The 24,159-nt window shown below is 41.3% G+C and overlaps 2 protein-coding genes across 5 annotated transcripts in view; one reads left to right on the top strand and one right to left on the bottom strand.

The window, feature by feature from the left end:
• The window catches only part of fhod3a (formin homology 2 domain containing 3a), a 52,737-nt gene that overhangs the window by 9,120 nt on the left and 19,458 nt on the right, over positions 1-24,159 (top strand). For all 4 annotated transcript variants that reach the window (XM_068576423.1, XM_068576424.1, XM_068576422.1 and 1 more), the window contains exons 4-8: positions 16,897-16,964; positions 18,572-18,677; positions 23,139-23,233; positions 23,727-23,838; positions 24,005-24,099. In XM_068576423.1, the coding sequence (XP_068432524.1) occupies positions 16,897-16,964; positions 18,572-18,677; positions 23,139-23,233; positions 23,727-23,838; positions 24,005-24,099 (476 nt within the window). The remainder of the gene's footprint in view (positions 1-16,896; positions 16,965-18,571; positions 18,678-23,138; positions 23,234-23,726; positions 23,839-24,004; positions 24,100-24,159) is intronic.
• Positions 19,883-21,740, bottom strand: LOC137785052 (uncharacterized). Its single transcript, XM_068576076.1, has one exon. It carries the CDS (start codon positions 21,673-21,675, stop codon positions 20,902-20,904), a length of 774 nt encoding a protein of 257 aa, XP_068432177.1. The 5' UTR covers positions 21,676-21,740; the 3' UTR covers positions 19,883-20,901.

Raw genomic sequence — 24,159 nt, 5'->3', positions numbered from 1 at the left:
TCTTTATATCACCGCGCACTTTGCCTCTGCTCACTTCTTTCCTCCATGTCTGCACGGTCCACATTCTCCATGCCAGTGATAGCAGCGCTAATTCTGGATCCTCGAATCGTTGCCCCGGGTTGGTTGAGAACGTAATGAGGGCAAAGGGCACTATGACTGGGACTAAATGTGTTAAGGAGAGAAAATGTACAAGTGCAGAAACAAATCATTCAGTTTGTGACATGATTTGTTTTCATTTTTACAACGTAAAATGAAAACAATTGACTTAATTCTGTTCTCAAACTTAGAACGTTAAAGGGTTGTTACAATTTCTTTGAGTATGTATCTGTTGCTTGTCCAAATATTCACCAGTTACTACCCCACATGAACCACACTTCACATCTGCACAGTAGGACATGTGTCACTTTTAAAGCCGGTTTGCTAGTTACTCCCGTTTCCCTTTTTCCAAAAACAGTGATTAAAAAACACCAGGAAAAGCAAAGCCACAAGTTGCTTTTTCATTAAAACATCATTATGACTTGTGTGTTAACTGATCTGCTCCATGTGTGTGCGGAGAGGCGAAGCCACGCACTCGCTGACACACGAGAGCAGAGGAAATGAATGATCGTGTGAAACTTCAGCAGTGGCGCTCATCATTTCGTAGCGGCTACAGAATGACTATCAGGAAAACACCATATCTACATACGGGCTGTATGCAATAGATGCACATGTATCCTACACAAACGGCTGAGTGAATGCAGTGTGAAGCTAAATATTTCCCTGCACATAAAACACACATCCTCCCACGGCTTATCTTGGTTCTCTCGGCTATTTTAGGAGAGAGAAGGCTGCATCCTCACCATATGAGATGTATTTATTTTACAAGGGGAAGAGTGAAACTTTAATTTGACCAAAGATTGTCCATAGAGTTGGTTCACTATATTGCCCACAACCCAGATGTTCATTCAGCATTGCACAGATGCTCAGCCGCAACCAGGTCCTGACTGGAGTCGAAACTCTGGAGTGGCACTTTGTAATTCTGCAGCATTGGACAGATGTATAATCTGATAGCGTGAGCGAGTCACAGCGATCCATTCGCTTTAGAGATCCACTGACCGTTTTTAACCCCCTCTCAGCGATGCTTTACCGAGACAGTTCAGCGCTCCACTCATCTGCCAGTTTAAAACTCTCTAATCCTTTCAGGGCCTTGACCTTCAAATCGCCCGAGGAGCGGTCAGCATACTTTTCATTAAGTGAAAAAAGTCTGTCACAATCAGGAATGCAAATTGCTTGTGGAATCAAGTATCTGTGAATGACTATTAGTTGGTCTGTGTGCTAGGATTGCGTTGCGTGGTTTTGGATTGAATGCATGGATAGCATGGCCATCATTTAGTTTAAGAGACTGAAACGCAGGAAAGGATCAATTCCGTAGAGATTTTCCTAATCTTGCCGTCTTCATCTGCTTTCCGGTTTGATTGACGAGGATCAGGATTTGATTGTATTTAGGTCATATGTCAGGGAGACTCTTCAGCTGTTCATTGATCTTCATCAAAAAGGAGTACAACTTTAAGAAAGACGGCTCTCCTTGGCACCGCTGCTAACGGAAAGATCAAATTACATTCAGGTTTGCCAATTTGGGATTAAGGATGCTCTCTGATGTGTGTGAGTGAGGCTGTGATAATGTGTGTGAGGTAATGAGTTGTTTCTGTTGCATATGAGAGGGAGAACACATTGGCATGGTCAGCAATGCCTTGACTTTGTATGCTGGTGTAAGCACTTCTCTGCAGGCAATGTGTCTGCACTGGAGAGGCCTCCATGGCACTTTAATGATCCAGCTCGTCTGAGGACTCGCTGTATTTTCCTCACTGGGAGATTAACGTCAATTTAACAGGAATTCATCTTTTAATACAGGGTCCAGAGTGTCCTCAGTTTCAGGTTGAACAACCTCGCGGGCCCCGTTTCCCTATATTCCCTCCCCTTCTCCCAGCTGACGTTGACTTGTCAGAGTGCCAATCAGAACTTTTAGCAGTTTTTGGTGCAGCAGAGTTGTTGTCACTGACGGGTGGAGTGGAGAGAGGTGGTTCACGGCTGTGGGTGAAGTGGAGGTGTTATCTTTAGAAAGTGTTGACAGCACAGAAACATGGGAGGAAGGCAGCACAACCTCTACTCGCTAAGTGTGAAGTAACAGGACGCGACAGGGGCGAAAAAACGTGGAATTAGGAAGAGAGAAGAAAATTGGAAGAAATAATGATGAGGCGCAGTGAGGGAAAATAATGTGAACTCTATCTTTTGTTGTACAACGACTAGATTTAGTTACTAAACTAAATTATTTTATTGGAAGAGATGTCTATTTGTTTAGTGTTATTATGTTTTCTGCCTTGTGAAATGAGCAAGCATGGCCCTGAATATGCATATTTGATGGACATTTTACAATTATTTATGTAGTGGGTTATACGCAAAGTTGACATATTGGCCTGAAGGCAAAGGGATCAACCTTGTGGCGGCATAAATGTGCTGAGCACATTCCATGGCAATCAGCCTATTGCGGTAGAAAATTATTTTGTCTGTGTCTCCAGAGTCAGCGCAAAAGGTCACCAAAAACATATTCATCAACTAGGGACCGCAAAATATTACTATATACCCTGACAAAAAATGTGATGACATTTCATTGGATATATTCATTAGTGAACCTGCAGAACTGACGTGGAGGAGACTCATGGGGGAAAGAGGTTGACCATAAATCAACTGGAGAGAGAGAGAGAGAGAGAGAGAGAGAGAGAGAAATAAAACCATGAAGGCAAGAAATAAAAACATGTTCTCCAGGTTAAACCTGAACTACCGGGTCCCCATCATTCTGCAAGCTAGCCAGCTGACTTGCAAGAGTTAATATTAGCTGGTTCAATTAGTTTTTTTTAAATACTTATAACACCCTAGATGTGTACGGAGCAGGACATTTCATAGTTGAAAATAAACTCTTATAGACACGGTTTGTAAACCATCTTAAAACTATTAGATTCAATACATTGCTCCGGCTGATGGATTTAACTCTAAAAAGCACAGCAAATTTCATAGATATCGAGTAATTATTTATTTTACGATACCTTAACGTAAATGTTGTGTTCACTGTTTTTGAGGCAAGCTGTAATTTTCTCATTTGTACGCCGTTAAAGTGCACATTAGCAGAATGTTCTCACAATCCCAAGGCTTTTGTTTCCCACTGTGGCCTCATTTCCCAGCCTGCCCTGAAGTGAAAGGAGATGCAGTAATTAAATACAGTTTAAATGATCAAATATAGAAAGGGTATGCCATCTGACAGGTAAAGCCTCCTGTAATGAGTTGTACAGCAGGTGAAACAAAAGAGCCGCAGTGCAGAACAAAAGACCTCGTCTGTGTTTTGGAGCCTACTCAATCCCTTGGCAGTTAGTTACCTCTGGAATTTAGCCCTTTTTCAAAAAAAAAATGTGGCTCCTATACTGCTGGATTTCTGTGCCCCAATTATCCGTCTCTAATCACCCCTCGCGGTAATGTAAAAGCGAGAGAAGGGGGCGAAGGTTGAGGTGTAGTGAAGGTTGACTTGCTTTGATTTTCCCTGATCGGGCCGTTACCTAACAAATTAGCAGCTTGTCAAAAACGGAGTCAAAGATTGTGTTGCGTCTGTCTGTCTTTTCCAGTTGTAGTTTTGAGTTTTGATCCTGCTTTGAATTGGATAGAAAAGTAATCATAAGCCACCGTGCAAAATCAAAGGTTTATAGTAACTGTATTTATACGCTTTAAAGAGCTGTTTTGAGGATTTGGGTAGCATCAGGCAAAATCTCTGTAAATATGAGCTTACTGTCATGGTGGTCTCTGGTGAAAAAAGCAGTAGTCACTATTCCCTGTGGATTTACCGACAGGGGGGTGTGGTGGTAGTGACAGCAATCTGGCTCTGAGATGCTGCAGAAAGAGACGACTGCAGCTGCTTCCAACAGTGATTTACTCTGTTGGTGTCCCCCGCTGTGGGAGATAAGGCCTGGTAATGGCATGGTGCGACAGGGAGATAATGCTCTGTGATGGGTAAGCTGGGAGGGGGCAGTGGCACAGGACATCTGTGGCCGTGCAGTCGTAAAACTCTAGACATATTATATGGTTTTGCTGACACGCTGCACTCTAATATCCACGCTAACCTGAGCCAACATGCTCCCACTACTTTTCAATCTGGCATCATTTCCCCTTCATCCTCTATTAATCTACTTTGTTCTACATTGTCTATTCGTATCCATTTCTTTTCCCCCCATCTCCTGACTGGTTTAATTCAAAACACTCACCACTTCTGTTGTTTAACCTCTGCAACCTCTTTCTTTTCCTGGCCTGCCCGCTCTGATCCCGACATCTATATTTACTCTGCTCAGCTTCACATGCAGTTTGTGACTCTTTGTTCTCTTTGAACACCTGTGGCTTTGGCTCAAGAAATTGGGCCTTATGATCTTTCTGTGAGTCAACAAGTTTATTTTGCCGTGCCTACGAATCGTTTGCGTGCTCTATGACAAGTTTAAACCTGCCACTCAATCGGTTTTATCTGTGCATAGCCGCACTATCGCCGCGCAAATTTGTTTTTATGTGTCCGTATGTTGCTTTCGCTATCTCATCATCACCTGAAGGTTTCTTTTTTTTTACCCGTGAAATGGTTTTCTCTATTTTCTTTTGGGGTTGGGGGGGGGGGTTCCTGATCCGATGTGAGGTCCTGGGAGAGGGATGTCATATGTGTACAGATTGAAAAGCCCTCCGAGGCAAATTTATGATTTGGGGCCATACAACATAAACTGAATTGAATTGAACCAGAAATCCGTCGTTATGCATTCAGAATACAGGACACGCTGCAAGCTTTTTCATCGGCGTTTTCACGGAGAGAAAGGAGGAAAGAGAAAAACACTCAAATAGTTTCCCCTCGTCAGCAGCTGAGACCCCGAGGAGCGACCGAGAGCATTGCGCCCACATGACTCATGGTTAGTTACTGCTGTGGGCTGATGAGGCATTAGGGATGAAGGTGTAGAGCAGTGGAAGTGGTCGGATAACTTTACAGCAGTAGCTGCTGTCGAAAATCCTGTAACACACATCTATCCTGCAGCTGTTCTCAGTTTCTCCTGCAGCCGCACACCGTCTCCAACTGTAAATAACGCGCTGTCTTGCTTTCTTACAGTAAGGTTGGGGAAGGAGACCCCGGTCCAAAGACAGTAACATGTCCTTTGTGGCAGTCAGAAATAACAAGTGTGCACATTCACCGCTTACACCCAGCAGTCAAGCTTATATTATGCAGTACGCCTTCAATGTGGTTATTTACAGCTTTTGCTGAGTAATCCGGTTGTATGTTGCAGCTGTGCGTCTATTGTGATCAGTTGATTTGGTGTGATGGTTGCCATCTCTGTGTTGCAGTGTTTCGGCTTTCAGTGGATGCTGATGAACACGAGAAGACCTACTGTTGTGCACATGCACAACACGTTGGTGTTCGATGTTAGCTCTCCCCAACCCTCAGCACTTTTACCGGAAGAAATATATTGCATATGTGTGCGTGCGTCTTTGGCTTTGTGTATGCGTCTGAGTGTTATGTCTGGGCTTGTTCGTATACCCAGCTGAATGTACCTGCACAAAGCCCCGGCTGGCCTGTTTTAATCATTTTAAAGCGATTACATAATGCAATAAAACATTACAATTACCAAAAGCTAAACATCCAGAACACACGATGGAGAATCTGCGGGCTTGGCATCTCATCCAGCGACGGGGTTTCAGAGATGATGGGTTTAGGGGATGTGTGGAGAGCGACGGGGAGAGGGACGATGTCCAGGGAAAATGGTGAATCACTTAGGGAAGAATACACAAGGGAAAAACAACGCAAGGAGGAAATGCACCTGCCAGACAGAGCAACTAGCCAGCAGCTCCACAAGTTATGTCATAGCTGTGGTCCACTCACAGGTGAGGAGAGAAAACTTTGCAATGGTGATTAGGTTAGTTTTATAAGTTATATGTCTGCTATTTTGGGGTTCCAGACTCTAGACTATAAAAGTACGGCAGTATTGCTTTGGCAGTTTGATTTTGGGAATAATTTGGCTGGACTGACGAGTTCCTTTTGCTTCTAACACACTTGTACATAAAAAAAGATGTATAAATTGTAAGCCAAAGTTATACAGTGCATCTCATATGCAGTTATACAGTGCATCTTATCTTACCTTATCTTATTGTTTTAACCTAAATCTTAGTCTTCACCCTAAAATCTAATCATCTATGTTATAGGGACCTGCATATGGTCCCCAAAAGGAAGGAGAGTCCTCACAATGTGACTAAACAGACTTATGTCCCCACAAGTCACCAACCCATCAACTATAAACCAAGACCAGCAGTCAGAATATAGTCCCAAAAACACTAAAGTGGTACGGTCTCTTCTTGTGAATATTCCTAACTATGCCAGAATTCCCTTAAAGTTTTTGTCTGATGTCATCCTCCCTGTTGTATTATGGTCACGCACAGGAATAAACAGACGCACAAGCAAGGTAGGCGTATAATGTCAAGTGTGGTATGAGTCACAGCAAGATTTCATTGAGCTAATCTGTTTACCTGCGCTGGCTGCTGTTATCTTACTCTGCTTTCTCCGTCAGTTTCTACTGTTTGCTTTTCTCACTTACTCTTTTATGACTTTCTTCCTTTTCCAGGCTCCCTTTTCTCTATTCTCAATCCAATTGACTGCTAAAGAGAAGTTTAGGCACTTAAATCACTTGAAATGATTATACATGCAGACATGACATCAGTTCTAATTTGTCTTCCAAAATTAATTAATAGCTCATCTTTATTCCTAGTTTAAGACTTATGTCTGTCGTTGCCTATGCCCAATATGTATTGCAATGCACTAGTGCTGTTGACTGAAGCCTCACACTTCTCTTACATAAGATTAGTATCAGTCCTCTCATCTAACATTTCATTTTAGGTTGTATTCCTGACATTACACATTCTTAGTGAATCCAGTTAATTAACATTGACATCAGCGGCAATTGTGGGAGAGAGAGAGAGAGAGAGAGAGAGAGAGAGAGAGAGAGAGAGAGAGAGAGAGAGAGAGAGAGAGAGAGAATAGCTAAGGTAAGTGGGAGAGCGAGGGAAAACACTGAGCGCTTGTTTCACACGTGTATGCTTGCTGGTGGGATTGAACGCCACAATATTTCCCACAATCAGCTTTTGTGTCTGTCTGCACGCTGCAAAGAAGAAAAAAAATCAGGTCACACTTTATATCAATGCCTTCCCGCAGATGAAAGACAGAGAGACCCCTACAGTTGCATGCAACAGTTGAATGCAATTAAGTTTAATTACATAACGTATCATTTACAATGGTTTTGGCCATCTATAAGATTTTTTTTTATCAGAAGTTGAAAGAATTGTTTGACATTATTTTCATGAATTAACTTCTGTCTGTATTAACTTTTACTGTAGTTTCCTGGAGCCCATGTTTGGTGTTAGAAGTGGAAACTTCAGGAAATAGAAGGTGCTATTTAGTGAGCTTTAGATGCGCTGGTGTTGTAGTGACCTTTGGAAAGAGCCAGGATAGCTCGTTTATTCTATTTGCAGTCTTCATGCTATGCTAAGCTAACCTGCAGCTTCATATTTCTAATACACACATGGGAGTCGATCTTCTCAGCTGACTCTCAGCAAGAGAACTATTGTGCTTAATGTACAGATATGCTTCAACGCCGCCAACACAGTTTGCAGGAAGCAATATTTACTTGCTTTCGGACAAAAAATGTGAAGAAGTTTCTTTTACTCCAGTGCAAATTGGACATTGATTTGATACGAATAATTCAAGAATGTACGGAAGAATGCTCCTGCAGTATTATCTGCTGCTTTCTAAAGTCACACACACTTGACTGCAGGCGAGTGACCGTCACCTCTGAGGTGATATGCGTGCTGAATGCGGGCGGCGCCGAGTGGGGTCAACCACACACATGTCCGCTTTTGGTTGAGGCTGTGCCATTGTATGTCAAAGTTCACCAAAGTTGAACTCCACGTGATGGGAATCTCATTTCCTCACCTTTGCTTGCTCACAATGTGCGTGAACGCAAATATTCACCATTGTTAAATTTATCTCGCGTGACCCTGCCCTGACATGTCACAAATCAGATAGTGCTGTGGGCGGGACATCGAGCGAGGCTTGAGATTTGTTACTAACGTTGTCCAACCATATTTTTTTTTACAACTCATACAGTGTACAGTAAATCCTAAAGTGTCAATGTAAGTATATAATAATGAGTCGTCACTCCCTGTTTATACAGTAAGGTAACTAAGGTCGTCTGTGTGTGGATATAGAGCAGCGCGATGGCTGCCTGTCATCACTGTGGTATCATCAGATGGCTGTAAGAAAAGCTGGGTACATTTGTGTTTGTGTTGTGGGTAACTATTCCTGTGTATGTGTGTTTGTGGACTAATTCAGAGGTGCCGGTGCACAGGCAGGGCACAGGGCACGTTCTGGTCCTGGATTATGTCGAGACATATTGTGTTTGCGAGCCTGCGTGTGTTTGTGTGGCAGTAAGTTTCCTTCCCGAAGACATCTGCTTCTGAGATTCCTTCACGGCTGATGTCCTTCATCAGAGTTCAAGGTTATGGTCTGCATATGTTTTACTGCCGGTGTGTGTCTATATGGGAAAGTGTGCATGTAGGTATGTTGTATGAACTGCATGTCAGCGTGTTCACTCTAAAATACAGCAGCCATTTGTTTCCACAGGGTTTGGATTTATGGCAATCATATAAAAGTTTGTTTTCATGTACTCTGCAGTGTTGTTGTACCGTATCTGCCTAAGGGACGTGGGTACATGTTTGTGTGGGTATGTGTGTGTGTCATTGCCGAGTGTAATCTCTGTCTAGGTCCGTCGCCACTCTTTAAATCTTATGAATCCTACAGTGAAACCTTGGAGGTCTCACTCACCCTTTCTATCTGTCTCATACACTCACACTGAGCTCATTGGGCCTCTATCGTCATCTGTACCAGCAGCAGCCTCCAGTACTCATACTGTAGGCCAAGACCAACAGACAAAAAATAGACAGTCACAAAATAACCGAGTTATCCTCAGCAGTCTGGCCTCTGCTGCCCGCCAACTTTTCCTTTTCACTTCACTCGACATGAGACTGAAATCATGCATTATTATCCAAACTCTATTCAATTATGACAGATTGATGGAGTATTTGTTCTTTTAGTGACAGATGAATGGACATGCCACTCCACACATGTCCACATATGATGGAAATGCCACCTAATAGTAGCTTTGCGCATGGGTACGGATACAAAAAGCAATCCCTTCCAGAGATATATAAAACAAACTAAATATCACGGCGTCATTTCATTTTGCATCACGTCTTAAAACAAGTGAAAACCAATCGGCCATTTGTGTGAAATGTCATTGTTTCAAATGATCAGGTGGAAACTAAAGTGCACTAGTTGTTTATGAGACATTCCTGACATCATTGGCACTAACCGGAATCGTATCATGGTGTTCCCTTAACTGTATAATGAGCTCCATAGCAGCACACACACACTGTGCGCTGCATGACCTGAACAAAGATTGAACCCAGTACGTATGTTACAGCATGGCAGACACCCGACCCACCTATATTTAGCATGACCAGCACAGAGAGGTAAAGACTTCCTGGGATTAACTCAAGCTCTCCAGCGTGCCATTACACCTCATGCTTCTTTATTTTAGCTCCCACTGAAGACCTGGTCTGAAAGCCAACCGACTGATTGGCCCAGACAGCCGTGTGGAGGCTTTTTTAGAAGGGGGTGCAATGAAATTTTTCAGAAACATGAGTCAGCGGTTATAACTGTGCTTTAATGCAAGACTACCAGCTGTGACCCGACCCATAGGATGTTGTACCGTCCTGAAAATATTACCCTTGGATGACCTCAGTGCATGCTTACCAGTAAAGGTCCTGTGACCCAGTAAAGATGTGTTACACTGAAATAAGTCCTCCGATGAGGTTGTTGTATATACTGTTGGGGTGTTGCATCTTTTGATCTGTTATTATGGTGTTTGCATCAGATTGCGTATTCGTCAATGCTTAACTTTTTTAAATTTTTTTACAGTAATTACGCTCAATATTGAAGCAAAGGCTGGAATTATGATACTAAAGCAGACGGTTCTGTTGGATCTCTCACACTTACTTCCAAAGAGGTTAGGGCAACACGAGTTCAGTTGTTGAGACTCCGACTTCCTCTGCAGAAATGCTCTGACTTTGTTTTCCCACAGAGAAGTTGGGATTCACTTTGCACACTGGAGCCAGCATCTAGTGGCCTTGAGAGTAACTGCATCTCATGATTCTGTTGCACACTCTGTTGCTTTTATCTGTACAGCTGGGTGATGATCAAATATGATACTTTATCATCTTTCAATAGATTGGTATTGATCATAAAAAGCGCAACTGAAATTTCTCAGAAAATCGGAATATTTTTTAAATAAATGAGAAAATACACAGCACTTTTCATTTTTAGTTTTGAATATTCACAATAGGATTTAACATTATGTGGTTTTTCTTGGAAACACAAAATGTGCAATATTTTGTGTTTTAAGATATTACGTTATTGTGACAGGATATTTTGATATCGTCCAGCCCTACATGTATCTCTGCTTATGATCGTTTGCTCTTGAGGGAAATGCAGCATCCGGTCCTTCAGCTGCTAAAAGCTCCACTAAGTCAGTTATAGTTTCTAACATTGTGTGTGTTTGGTGCTGGGCAGGTAGCGTACTGTAGGTTTTTAGAGGTCAAAAAACTACACAATGAGAGTAGTGAGGGTGAATAAATCTGTAAAGTTATCGGCCTATAGAGACCTATCATGCTTATGTATGACTTTGAGGAGCTTACATGCTGGAGCCAAACCAATTTCTATGATTCTCTTTGTTTGTTTTCCCATTTTGTTCTTCCTAACACTGTTTCTGTAACCTAGTTGACTTTAAAAAACATCTGCTGAGCTGGCTTCCATTGTTTAATCTGAGGATTAAGCATAGTAGCTGTAGACTGATGGTGCCCTTTTTTAAAGCCAACTAAGCAGAATTAGACTTCAGTCAAGTGGGGACACTGCAATTTTGCATTTTGCAGTACTAGGTGGTTTTGAGTATATTTGCTGTGGATTAGGACTAGTGTAGCCTGAGCTGGCCTGTGTGTTTTTCTGTTTGGAGATGTGGAGATGATGCAGTACATGTTGAGGGATTAGTCAATGTTGAAGGGTCACAGCACTAATCTCATTATAGCAGGAGGGGAAGGAGGCGCCTGACTACTCCTGAACGACCGAGCAGACAGCCTCGACACCGAGGGAATCCCTGTTTCACTGTAGAGAACACGCCCACATACACGTGTGTGCTGACGAACATACAGGTTCTTTCATTTTTCTGCTGCTATATTCTAAATACATGCCTATGTGCACTCCATAAAGCAGGCCCTTTAACGCATTATTGAGCCTTTGAATTATATTTTTTCTGGATGAATTTTAAACAAACAGGAGAATTCTATCATAATGTAGATGGTGACATATGTTCATGTCTGTTGAGTCCTCATTTGGTGTTAAGCAGGTGATAAACGGTAGTGTTCTTGTCTTTTCCTTCAAATAAAGTTGCAATGTACTCCGGCATACTAAGAGAGGCTCTTACAGTTTTTGCAATTGCTAAATTACAACATCTAAAACTCTGGCCTGCCTCAATACTCATCTACCTTTAACAGTATAAGACACAATTAGTTCAACTGAAGACAACATGAACGTAAATTAGTTACTGTATTGGACCATTAACAACCTCCAGCATATTGCAACGCTCTCTCCCAAATTATCCTCCTTTGTTGCACACACCTGAATCCTATTTATGGTGTTCAAGCTCTGATTTCTAAGTGATCTAATTGATTGCAGCTGTTTTCACAGGTGCATTCTGGGTGCAGGTGATTAATAATTGAGTGTGGCTATTTCCGTGACAGTGTTTAGCAAACAGCACACACAGGCTCTTTAGTTTTAAATGATGTGTCTCAGGGAGATAGCGGTGAAGTTATTTGTAAAAAGTGGTGTTTTAGGATTTAAAACTAGTGTAAAGAGGTCAATGTGCTGATGGTTCAGCGTACCTGGTCTATATAGGTTACACAAATTATTTTTTTTAGTTATTGTGCCACAAGTACCTGTGTTTGTGTCAAGGCAATTGCAGAACAAAGTTTATAGGTAATGTGTGTTTTATTAAAAAAGAACGTTGGTTCATTAAATGCATTTGAACCAAGAGTTTACTTTTAATCATGTTAGATTTAACAGAAAACATCAGAAACAACTGGAAATACCTCATTCTGCTGGCGGACTTTTCGCCCTGCAAAAAGAAAATTGCAATGTTTAAGATGGAATATGGGACTAAATGACTCGTTAAGAGGGACATATTGCAGTGCGCGTGAGGTCATGGTGAAGAAAAGTGTGCACAGGAACTGTGAGTCCTCCAAAACAAAACAGTAAAACTCCAAGCGAACCTATAAATGAAAACGAAATGTGCCTTTCTGTCTCTCCTTCTTCATCCGTCTGTCTGCACTCGGCTCACACAGGCACTGGCTCACACATGGGCTTGAGCGCACGATCACATGCGCATGAACGCACACACACGTTTCACACAAGCACGCGCACAAACCACAATGACACATCCCAGTGAGTGTTTCAGCTTTTTTCTTGTGACAATAATAAAATCTAGGGCCAGGAAAAAAGGAGAATGACCAGTAAGAGACACTGGGACAGTGGGACATGCAAATCTTCCCTTCAAAAAACTTACTTTTGCAATTTTCCTCTCCTTCCTCCTGACATATTCCCCCCATCGACTCCTTTTCTCTGAGACAATTGGAGGGCATGTAATTGATTGTTGAAGTGTTATCTTACTCATTTGTGTTGTGTTGTTATTTCAGTCTCCCTCAAGGGAATATAAGGCAGTGTAGTTTGGCCCAGAGGTTGAAGGGGAGAGTCATTTGTTTGAGTTATTTTCAGTTTGAATATGCCATCACTTTCTAAACGCAGGGTTCAGACAGCTGGATCTCTAAACTTTGCCAATGGGAAAATGTCTCATTGATTATTTAGGATGTCAAATTCAGTTTACTCTGGAGCGGAAGGGTAATTATGCTGACGAGACTTTGTTCGCAACCATCAGGTGATTACAGGGTATTGGCCTGCCAACATTAATGCTGGCATGACTGTGAGACAGCGCACTGCAAAAAAAAACAAAAAAACATCTTAAGTTTAACAAATGTGGACGATTATGTCAGCTAAAAGTGTGACGAACTCAGTCAGTTTGTTTGAAACGAGAAAATGAAGACATTTGATTCAATAAATAATGTGAAAAAAAGGGGATTTTATTTGGAAAGAAATTAAATGACCTCAAGCATCTGGCAGATTTTATGACTTGTCTCACAAAATGTTTTAGTATTCATTGCTATATTATTTGACTGGAGATGGTTAGCTCTTACATAAAAGAAATACTGTGGTGGTGTGCGACCTCTGTTGTCTGACAGCTTCTAGTGGACACCATCTGTGATACACCCCTCATGCATGAGCATTGACATTAGCCGGCACATCGCAGGTCCTTCATGGATCTATGCAGCGATGATGCTTGAAAGTAATTAGATATGAAGACATGTATCATTACCACATTATATAATGTCTTGTATGTGTGTCTACCGGGGAAGTAGAAGGTGCAAGGATGAGAAGCTTCTTATAATATATCTTTCTTTTTTCATTTTATTCAAACATTGTTGCATAGAAAATGACTTGTAGAGGTTTCCGATGTCAAGATATGAAGAGTATGTGGCAGAGAAGTAAAAAAAGAAGTATAGGAATCAGAAAATGATCAAACTTTCGCCTAATATGCAATATGTAGATTTAATTCAGTGTGTGTTCATTTACATTGCTGGATTTTGATCCAGATAAACTTTAGATAATTATAACGGCCGCCTTTTTGCAGTAACTGCATCACCACAACGAATCAAGCCAAGTTTCAGGTTTATCACGGCTGCTGACATGCTCCTGATGGACAGCAGACATTCTGGGAAAAGGTGACCCTGACAGCCGCCTCGCTCATGGCCCTAGTAAAGAACGTGAACGTCACGCGCGGCGTGAGCGACCGATTGTTGACCGTAAAGGGCCAGGCAAAGTGTTCCCCGTGTCATCGAGTGGCCACTTGATTTCCAGGGAAACCTCGAGAAACGAGAACGTGGAGGTCCGGATCGAACTGTTTCAATAAAGGAGTTATGACTGAGCCACAGTTTAGGGGTCTGTTGTGAATTATCGAATGAGGTCATTGCACCTGCCAACTTATCTGTGTTCTCCTCCGTTTATGGGAAAAAAATAGCAATAAACCAAATGAAAGGTCACATATACGAGTGTGGGTCATCATCATCTGAGCTGATTCATTATTTAAATTGACTTTCTGAGGTTGTGTGTATTTAGTATTCGAAGGGGACGAGTGTGCACCGGCTGGTCTCTGTGAAGCAGGTAGTGATTTTGCCAAAAAAACAATCTCCGTCACATGGGAAATACCTGAGGGTAAATGTGAAGTTGGTTGGGTTTTGCACACTTGAACACTGTGTTTAATAACAGAGGTTACCGATCCAATACCAGTACTTATTAATAATAAGCTGTATGCCTCATTGAGGTTATTCTTTGTGCGTCAGGAAACATCAGGCTTGACTTCAATATTGCTCTTCTAACTTTGAACAACACAATCTAACCAATACATACATACATACATTTATACATTTACTCCTTGTTATTATAATAAAATACTAAATTGGACACCAAGAAGATGACAAAAGATGTTGCATCCATAAACTAAGCATCTTTACAATCAGCTGGACAAACTCAGAAAAGGTTCAAAATCAACATTTGACTGAAGACATGGCAGAGTCATATGTGTTTGTGTATTTTTGGAAGGGGAATTCCACGTCTTTTGGCTCTCTCATTTCTCTCCTCAGCCTTGATTACCCAGAAGCAATTGGCTTTCTTTCAAATCAGACCCGGGCCTGTACTCAGTGGTCACCACTTTCCCTTTCTCTCTTTTTTCTTTTCTCTTTCTGTCCTGTCTTGTTCTGTCTTGTCTTTCCATTCCCTCCTTCACCTCTTTCATGTTTGCGTGTAAATTTTCTTTCCTCTCTTTCCCACATGCCATTCTGTTTGGAGTCACTTCTTGGTTCCCACACATGGAGAATCATTGCCAGTTGTCTCTTGGCACTAATGACTTGGATGATTTCATTATCTCTGTCGCAGACGATCACAGATGTACTTAATGAATGCCGCTGCTGATCCCACAGAAAGGGTCTCGCAGATGAAGAGACAGCCTGTAATTTTTTGTCTGTATGCGGAATGATAATGATTTTGACCTTGGTCCAGGGTTAGCCTTTTCTAGCTTTGCAGCGGTTTCCCCTGAGCTCCAGGCAAAAGGCCCTTACCTCTGGACGCTTTTAACCCCCTCCTGATGGACTGCGGGATTTGTCATCAACACGCGAACTCTGGATTTACAAACACAGATTTTCAAACCCCCCGCTGACACACAGCAGAGTGCACAAATGTTCGTACAACTGAACAGACTGTGAGCTTAATGCAGAGCACACATGGTTGTATATGACTGTGTAGTATATAGTATGCAAATACAAATAATGGAAATCAGAACTTTTTAATACATTTTAACACGACTTAACAGGCTTGATGCCGCGCCGGACGCCGGAAAGGGCATTGCAAATCCGGACTATCCGGCCTAAATCCGGACGTCTGGTCAGCCTAGTTACAAGCCGCTCCTACTGTCGGTGGATGTCCCCTTTGTAGCAAGCTAGTGCTGCTGCTAGCTCCCCGCTGCTGCTGCTGCTGCTGCTGCTGCTGATGCTGCTGACCGCGTCCCATCTGCACGAGTCGAGGAGCTAGCAGGGAGCTAGCAGAGAGCTAGCTAGCAGTGCAAGCTGGCTTCAGCGGGGAGCTAGCAGGGACACCCACCGAAGGCAGTAGCGGCTTGTAACCCGACTTCTACGGTACATACTACAGAACATGAACATACCAGAAATATGTAATAAACAACAAGCACTAGCCAATCAGAGGCAGAGTATCAAACTATGGTAAATAACAAAGAGGGCATGCAGATGAGAGGATTTCAACATTTCCAAAAATATTCTTGCATTCATATTGCTTGTGTGCCGTTGGTTCAGCTACCAGATGGAGAAGGTGACACACAAGCTTTGGCTGCCTGGCCCAGGAGGAAATACAAAAACACAAAGTACAGTTCACAGGGTCACAGTTTACAACATTTGAAATCTCAGTAATATGATGGAAGGGCTCTATTTGTGTTCAAGGATAATAATAATCATTTTGAATATCAGTGTGATGGTATGAGAGCGTGTATAGTCGTTGGTTCTGAGTGCTTTCCATGTTGTGACCTGAATACCTCACAGTTGAAGCCCGGCCAGCAGCTCATTAACATTCCAATAGAGCTCTAATCACTACTGCTGTGTGTGTGTGTGTGTGTGTGTGTGTGTGTGTGTGTGTGTGTGCGTGTGTGTGTGTGAGAGAGAGAGAGAGAGAGCGAGTGAAAGTGTGTGGTGAAGTGCCTGCCTCAGGTGGTCAGAACCGAGCGGCGTGATTGGTTCTCTGGACTCCCTCGCTATTTCTCTGCATGTCAAACTATTGTGTAACTTTTACACAGCTGAGTCTCATTTTAGTTCCACGTTTTATTGATCCAGTCATGAAACATGTGAGGGTTGGTGAGAGATGAAAGCCGCACCGCACCGCTGAATGAACAATACAAACAGAATGTGGCAAAAGAAAATTTGCTTTGTACGAGCTTTTTGAAAAGAGTCACTCCACTCAGCCTTGTAACTGTTTGTTGAATTTTAGAATAATAACCACTCATTTGTCTCTTTCTCTCTTTCCAGAAAGACTGTATAATTCCAATGGACGTGACTTGAGGAGGGCACTGTTCTCTCTAAAGCAAATTTTTCAGGTAACACTCGCATATTTCACATGCAATTACTGTCAGTTTGTTCTTCCAGAAAACAGCTGGTTATTGTGGCCGCCGTGCGCCTCCATGATGACAGGGATCTCCATCAACGTGGCGTTTTTCCCGCTGTGTGTGTGTGTGTGTGTGTGTGTGTGTGTGTGTGTGTGTATGTGTGTGCTTGCTTGCATTTGTTGTTTTTGTGCAAATCTTTATTTTAAGACGAGAGGAGTCAGCCACCTAAAACACCAAGTGTTTTTCCTGAGCACACACACACACACTCACACACACACACACACACACACACACACACACACACACACACACACACACACAGTCGTGTTCCACACAATAGAGTAACATTAAGAAGACATTACATTTACTTCCATTCATTTCCTGGAGACATAACCTAACTCCACTGCTACTTCCCTAAATCTAGAATATAATGATTTACGTTACGGACCTAAATTTTGTCCCCAAAAGGAATGCAAGTAATACATGCATTCACACACACAGACAATAATAACCAACCTGTTTTCACAGCGTGTTTAGCATGTGTTTAGCATGTGTTTAGCATGTGTTTAGCGTGTGTTTAGCGTGTGTATGCGACACGCCCACCAGCGGCAGAGCAACTGACGTAGACCAAACGCTGTAATGTCTTGTGCGAAACAAATCAGAGTTGACATTCAGTCCCATCAGTCATTAGTCGTAAGAGTAATGAGTGTTAGTCAGACTTGTGTGAGTCAGGTGACTCGTCAGTCACGGGGGAGTCTTGTGGGTCGTCACGATGCTCTTCTCCTAAATGTAACTAAGTGGTTTTCTTGCCTAAATCTAACTTCCTGTCGAGACGGAAGTTTATTTTGAAAGGAAACCGTGCATGTACATTGACACAGCGCCGCTGAGTGGTGTGTAAAGCAGCATGTTTTGAAGCTCAGGGCCACTGACCAATCTGCTTTATTTACCACATCGGTGTATAAATGTGATACAAAACAACAATGTGTGATCTTTGAAATACCGCAGTGATTGAGTGGTATTGTAAGTATTGTCATGAATACAATTTGCACAGTCTTTATTGGCACAAGAAAACTTGCAAGCGAGTACTGAATAAAACCATCCTTTACATCTCGTCATTCCATTGCTGCTGCGTGAAGCTTTGTACAACTTAGTTTTAACAAAAAAACACAACCTCTACCAGTGACTCGACTTATTGGTCACCTAAAACCCTTGAGTGAAGTGATGCGTCACAACGTTGCAAGCAACCTGACAGCAGCATTCTTTGAGTTTGGCAAGACGGCTTCCCTGAAGCGCTTCCATCATCCTTTTAATTTAGTTTTTGTTATGAGAGATGATATCGCCAAAGCAACACATTGCGAAACACGTGACTGTTGACATGTAGAGTGTGTCAGCTGGCGTGGACACGTGGGGGATTGAACTATAGCCATCAACGTAAGTCCACATCCTGGACGTTACTGACACCAGGTGGTGAGAAAAGAAAATGTAACTTGAATATGTGAATGAAGTGATGATTTGTAAGAGGGATTATGTGTGGTTCCGTATCTACACAGTTAGTGTTTATTGTGTTAACTTATTCTACGTCTTCTCTTTAACTTCAGGATGACAAAGATCTGGTCCATGAGTTTGTGATGGCTGAAGGTCTGACGTGTCTCATCAAGGTGGGAGCAGAAGCTGACCAGAACTACCAGAACTACATACTAAGAGGTATTGATTCTCTCGCTCGCTGATGATCATATTCAGATACAGTATTACAAGCATGAATACTGACAACAATACCAAATATATTTAAAACATTGTTAAGGTAAAAAAAATAATGAAAAAGAACAGAAAAGAATAAAATAGTAAACTTATGTAAAAATCAAGAACACCTGGCCGCAACAGCAGATGTTACGATGTAAACATAATAATATTAGTTATATTAAATATTAGTAAAGTTTTTCAGAATTTTAATGTAACATAATAAGTTATGCGTACATGTGTACGTGTGTGTGCGTGTGCGACATCATTATGCACAATTAAAACAAAACAGAACCAATAAATTACAAATTTGGAGAATATAACGAATACTTAATAACTCAAACACCATTAAAGTTAGTATGATAAATGAACTTTATATACATATATGTTTAATACTGACATAGTGCATTGTACATAGTGCATAGTGTTTGTCACGTGAAACAACGAAGCTGTCATAGATAACATGGATAATGTGACGTGACACATACTTTAAAACATGCATTCATTTGCTAAAATGTAGACGTGAACATGCATCAGCTGGTATTCTGTAAATCTGATTGGATTTTGCAGGATAACTTCGTAACTTTTCCTTTCCGACCTAAAGGTCTTGGCATGGCCGTTTTCTCTCCCAGCAACATGTATGTCTGTTGTTGAGGAGATTCCTCCTTCATACAGTCTCCTTCAGATCTTGTGTCCTGATGATGCTGCTCAACTGTTTACTGTTGACCACTTGTTCAAATTTAAAGTTCAGTATTATATAAGTGCTATCAGGTCCAAACCAGCACACTTGGCTGTACTCAAGCAGGTAGAAAAGCTGCTAAGGCGTCTTAAATAAACACTTCGCTCAAAGCTCATTCAGTGAGAGCAAAACCAACTCCACACGTCTCTTTCTGAAACAGATGATACAGTGAAAACAACACCACTGAGAAGATAACTGCATCCATGTCATTTGTTATCCATTCTACGCTTGAAATTGTATCAAGCCATTTATATTATTGTGGTGTTTTTTGTTTTTTTTGTCAGGTCACAGTGTTGCACAACCGATGATTAAACTTTCAGTTTCAGTAGGAAATCCCGTAACAGCCCAGCACCAATAAAACACTGAAGGGAAGAGAATTATCAACTCTTTATTTGTACAAAGTAACAAATGAACAATTCAGTAACATGTTTTTTAGGTGAAATTAAAGTTATTAAAGTCATTAAAGTTCGGTGAAAAAGAGGTTTTTGCAATATTCAAATCATCAGATGCTTCGATAGAAGAAGTGATCATATATTGATTTTCTACAAGTTTCTCAACCACAAGACTCTGCAGATATTTTTTTTAAAGTTCTTAAAGCACCGGAAAGCTTGTTTTTGGTTTCAGTTTTTTATATATCAATAAAAGTTAGGAAACAAAACACTCGGCAGAATTGCACAACTGATGGTTAAACTTTCAGTTTATAGAGTCTCTGTAAGAAACCAGCACCGCTGAAGGGAAGTTCATTAACAACTGACTAAAGTTGAGTGAAAAAGAAGTTATGGGAGTGTTAAAAGCATCAGATGACTTGATACAATAAATCATCAGATTTTGATTTTCTTTAAAGCTGGTAGTTTTCAAATAAATCCCAAAAAGTGCATTAACTTATTTTTTTTCTCAATCACAGGAGGAACACATTTAAGTAAAAGTAAGAAAACAAAACATCTTTCATTATTATTTATGACAAGATTAACACTACTTCATGAACTTTAAACCGTTAATAGCACAGACCAACACAAAGAGCAATCTCTTGTGTGAAAAAAACAAAATGATTGTATATGTAACATAACAATGTGATTCATGCAGGACCCATAACATTCATGGTAAGAAGCTGATTGACAAAAAAGGTTTTAAGCCATTAAAATAATGTAAACAATAAAGCTATTATGCGATTATGTAGAAACAAACTGTTATGTGTTAGTGTTTTTTATCTTCCACCCCAACTATTTTGGTTGTAGCTTTGTTAATTGTTTTAAACTATGGATTAAAAGATAATAAAATATAGACAGTATGGTAGCAGGCAAGAGGAGGAATAGGAGGAACCTGGAATACAGCCCTTGAAATGAGACACTTGCTCTCCCCAAACAGCTGTGTGAGCTGAGCTCTGTCTCTTCACAGAAACGTATTTTCAACATGTGCTAAAATAAGATTGACAAATGAGCAATCAAGGAAAAGTTAGGAAATAACACATATTCCGAGTAAACCAGCATCATTGCCACTGCTTTCATTGCCGTTTATTTCCTTAATCAGAATGCCGTACGGTCGAATGGCGCTCCTCACTATCTGTGTCTCCTCGGCCGTGGAAGCTCCTTGGTGAACAGGAATGAGCCAGTAATTCGATCGTTGGCAAATCACTCTCTGTGTAGGATTGATTCGATTTTGCAGGATCACCTTGTAACTCTTCCCGGTCGTCTTCGATATGAAAGTCTTGGCATAGTCTTCTATCTCAGCAACATGGATGTCAGGTGTTGAGTAGATTCCTCTGCCGTACATGGCTCTGCCCCCGGCTTTGTAGTGGCTCCTGATGATGCCGTTGGCTCCGTCTATGCTTGTTCCATGGTAGGAAACAGGCCATTCTCCAGGTACAGAGTGACTCCTCCATCCATTTGGGCCCAGCCAGGCATCTCCATCTGGATATCTACCTTTGACCTTCAAGGCCATGCGGTACCAACCTTTTGGGCGCTGGTAAAGCTCATCACCTCTCTTACACTCAGCCAAGTCAGAGAGCGCAGTGAAGTCGTGGTCATATGCAGAGTCAAAAAATGTTGCTGCGTCAAGGAAAAAATCTGCAGCACAAGCGTGTTGCTTCCCGATGAGGTTGTGGAGATGAAAGTGATCGAGAGACAAAATGTTTGCTGCCGGCAGGAATCTTGTACCGTCGTAAGGTGTTACATTTTGTCCAAAAAGCGAAGATATAACTTCAGCCTTCAAGTTTGAGTCCATATACATGGTTAAAGATGATGAGAGCAAAGTTTCTGTCTTCTTCTCTCGGTCGAGATGTGTGTGAGCTGAGCTCTGACTCTTCACAGAAACTTTTTTCCAACACGTGTTTAAATCAGAACTTTCACTTTCATTTTGACTCTTTGCCTAAAACTAAAATAAACTGTGCTGCTTTTGCCCGGCAACACAGGAAAGCTACGACAGAAACCTGTTTCACGTTCTTGTCTTCAAAAGTATTTCACACAGTGTTGTTCTACTGATTTTATTAAAGTGGAACATGTAAGTGAGCCGTAGAAGTGCACTGTATCTTTAAGGTGAGCTGACCAACATAATAGGAAACTGGGCACAAGAAGGGAGGTAACTTCAATCTATTCATAGATCCTGTGAGAGGGAAACCAGACCTCTCGGCTTGGAAAGAGAACTGCGTTCATATCTTTTCTATTTTGCTTTCTTGTCTGTCATAACATCTCAAGAGTTGCCTTCTCAAGCTTTGTTTTGAATCATTGTTTCATGCAGATAGTTCTCCATTTGTCACTTTGATGTATATCAAACCATTTGTATTGTGAGTACTTTGATGATGGACAGTAACACAAGACATCTGTGTGGTCTGTGTCAGTCAACGGTCTTCTTTCAAACCTCGGACGGTATCTCGCTATGTTCTGGTGCTGGTAACCTAGTTTTTATTGTCCAGTATCATCTACTGGAATGTATTGTTGGCTTGACAATGCGCATCACATTCATCATTAATACAAAAAGGAGCCCACCGAGCCTGTATCCAATACATTTTTCCATGACCATTTCATTTAGTTAATGCCACACATTATTTAGTTAGTTTGCGAGAGGTTGCAACTTTGAGATCTAAGGGACCCCGGAGGGCCGAAGTGTACAACATGCATAGGTTTAATATGAAAGATGCTGGTTTATGTCTGTGTTTTAATGTATGTTTTCTGACCTTGTCTGATTGTTCATATAGTTGGTCGTTATGTATTTAGTAATTTTTTAATTCATATCATTTTCATATTTTTTTATAATTGTTATAATTTGTATTGTATTTTTTGTCTAGTTTAAGGTAATGTTTAACTTATATAAACTTAAAATAAAATGATTGAAAGAAAGTTAGTTTGCTTACGAGTAGCATGGTTGCTAATGTAAGCAAGCTCATAATGTCAATAGTCCAAGAAATATAGACAAAAGTTTGAGTCCAAATACGGACACATGTGTACAACATCCCATAAGCTGGGACTATTTTTGGAACCAATTCTTATAAAACACCTTTAACATTACCACTTATGCTTGAAAACAACTACATTTCCAAATAATTTCAATTTCCTGCTCTGTAGATGGACCTGTGTGTTGCACACAGTTGCCATTCGGTGTGCTTGGTTGATTTGTTTACAGCAAGTGTTGAATCATCTTTCTATTTTTGTCCTGTCCCTCTAACTTTTAGTTTTCTTCTCCTCCCTCTTTCTCAGCTCTGGGGCAGATCATGCTGTATGTTGATGGGATGAACGGTGTCATTGGGCATGCTGAGACAATCCAGTGGCTGTACACTCTTGTTGGCTCGAAGGTATAGCCCAGCATCCATAATAAAACAAAACCCTAAATGTACACACAAACACACACATAAACACACACTCAAGCAGGCTGTCATTGTATTCTGTGTCCTGACTTGTTGGTGGTTTCTTGTTGTTTGGCCTTGTGGTATTTTCATAACAGTGTGAAGATTCTCCTCTGCTTTACACTTAAAGTATCAGTTTTGACTACAGTGGCTGAAGCCCAACATTGCATTGTTTCAATGTTTTCCTCTTTTTTTTCTTCTTCTTCTAAATAAAGCTTTTCATTTGATTGAACTTGTAAAACTTGGAGTAACATCATCGAGCCACGTTATCATCATTGAGATATCATGTGAATTCACACCGTCTGCATAATAAACAAGCATTTAAAGATACATCATGATGCAGACATGATTTCCAACATGATGGTCGCCATAATATGTGCCTTGTTTGTATTGTTTCTGTATTTGTGTGATTTTTTCCCCGCTCCGCATTCCCCCTCTCTAGTTCCGTCTGGTGGTGAAAACAACTCTGAAGCTGTTGTTGGTGTTTGTGGAGTACTCCGAGTCCAATGCGCCGCTGCTGATTGAAGCCATTTCCTCTGTGGACACCAAGAGAGGTATTAAATCAGACAACACAGCACCAGCTGGGGAAACTGGTTCTCATTCATTATTCTGTGTTATATATATATATATATTGTCACTATTTAGTTTCTGGCCCAGGTTGACATGCAGGAGGGGTGACAAAGTATTTCATGTTTCTATTTGTCATGGACTGATTTCCAGGATGCAAGCCGTGGTCCAATACTATGGAGATTTTGCATGAGAAGGATGGTGTGGACACAGAGCTGCTGGTCTATGCCATGACCCTCATCAATAAGGTGCCCATATCTGTAGCGTCTATGTCCTGAATGTTTATACACTTTTGTATTCTTTTATTT

Source organism: Clinocottus analis, unplaced genomic scaffold, assembly GCF_023055335.1.
Source record: "Clinocottus analis isolate CAN_PGR_092001 unplaced genomic scaffold, fCliAna1.0.p SCAF_14, whole genome shotgun sequence".
Lineage (NCBI taxonomy): Eukaryota > Metazoa > Chordata > Actinopteri > Perciformes > Cottidae > Clinocottus > Clinocottus analis.
Note: the sequence above shows the minus strand (reverse complement) of the source record. Positions and strands in the feature narration are given on the sequence as shown.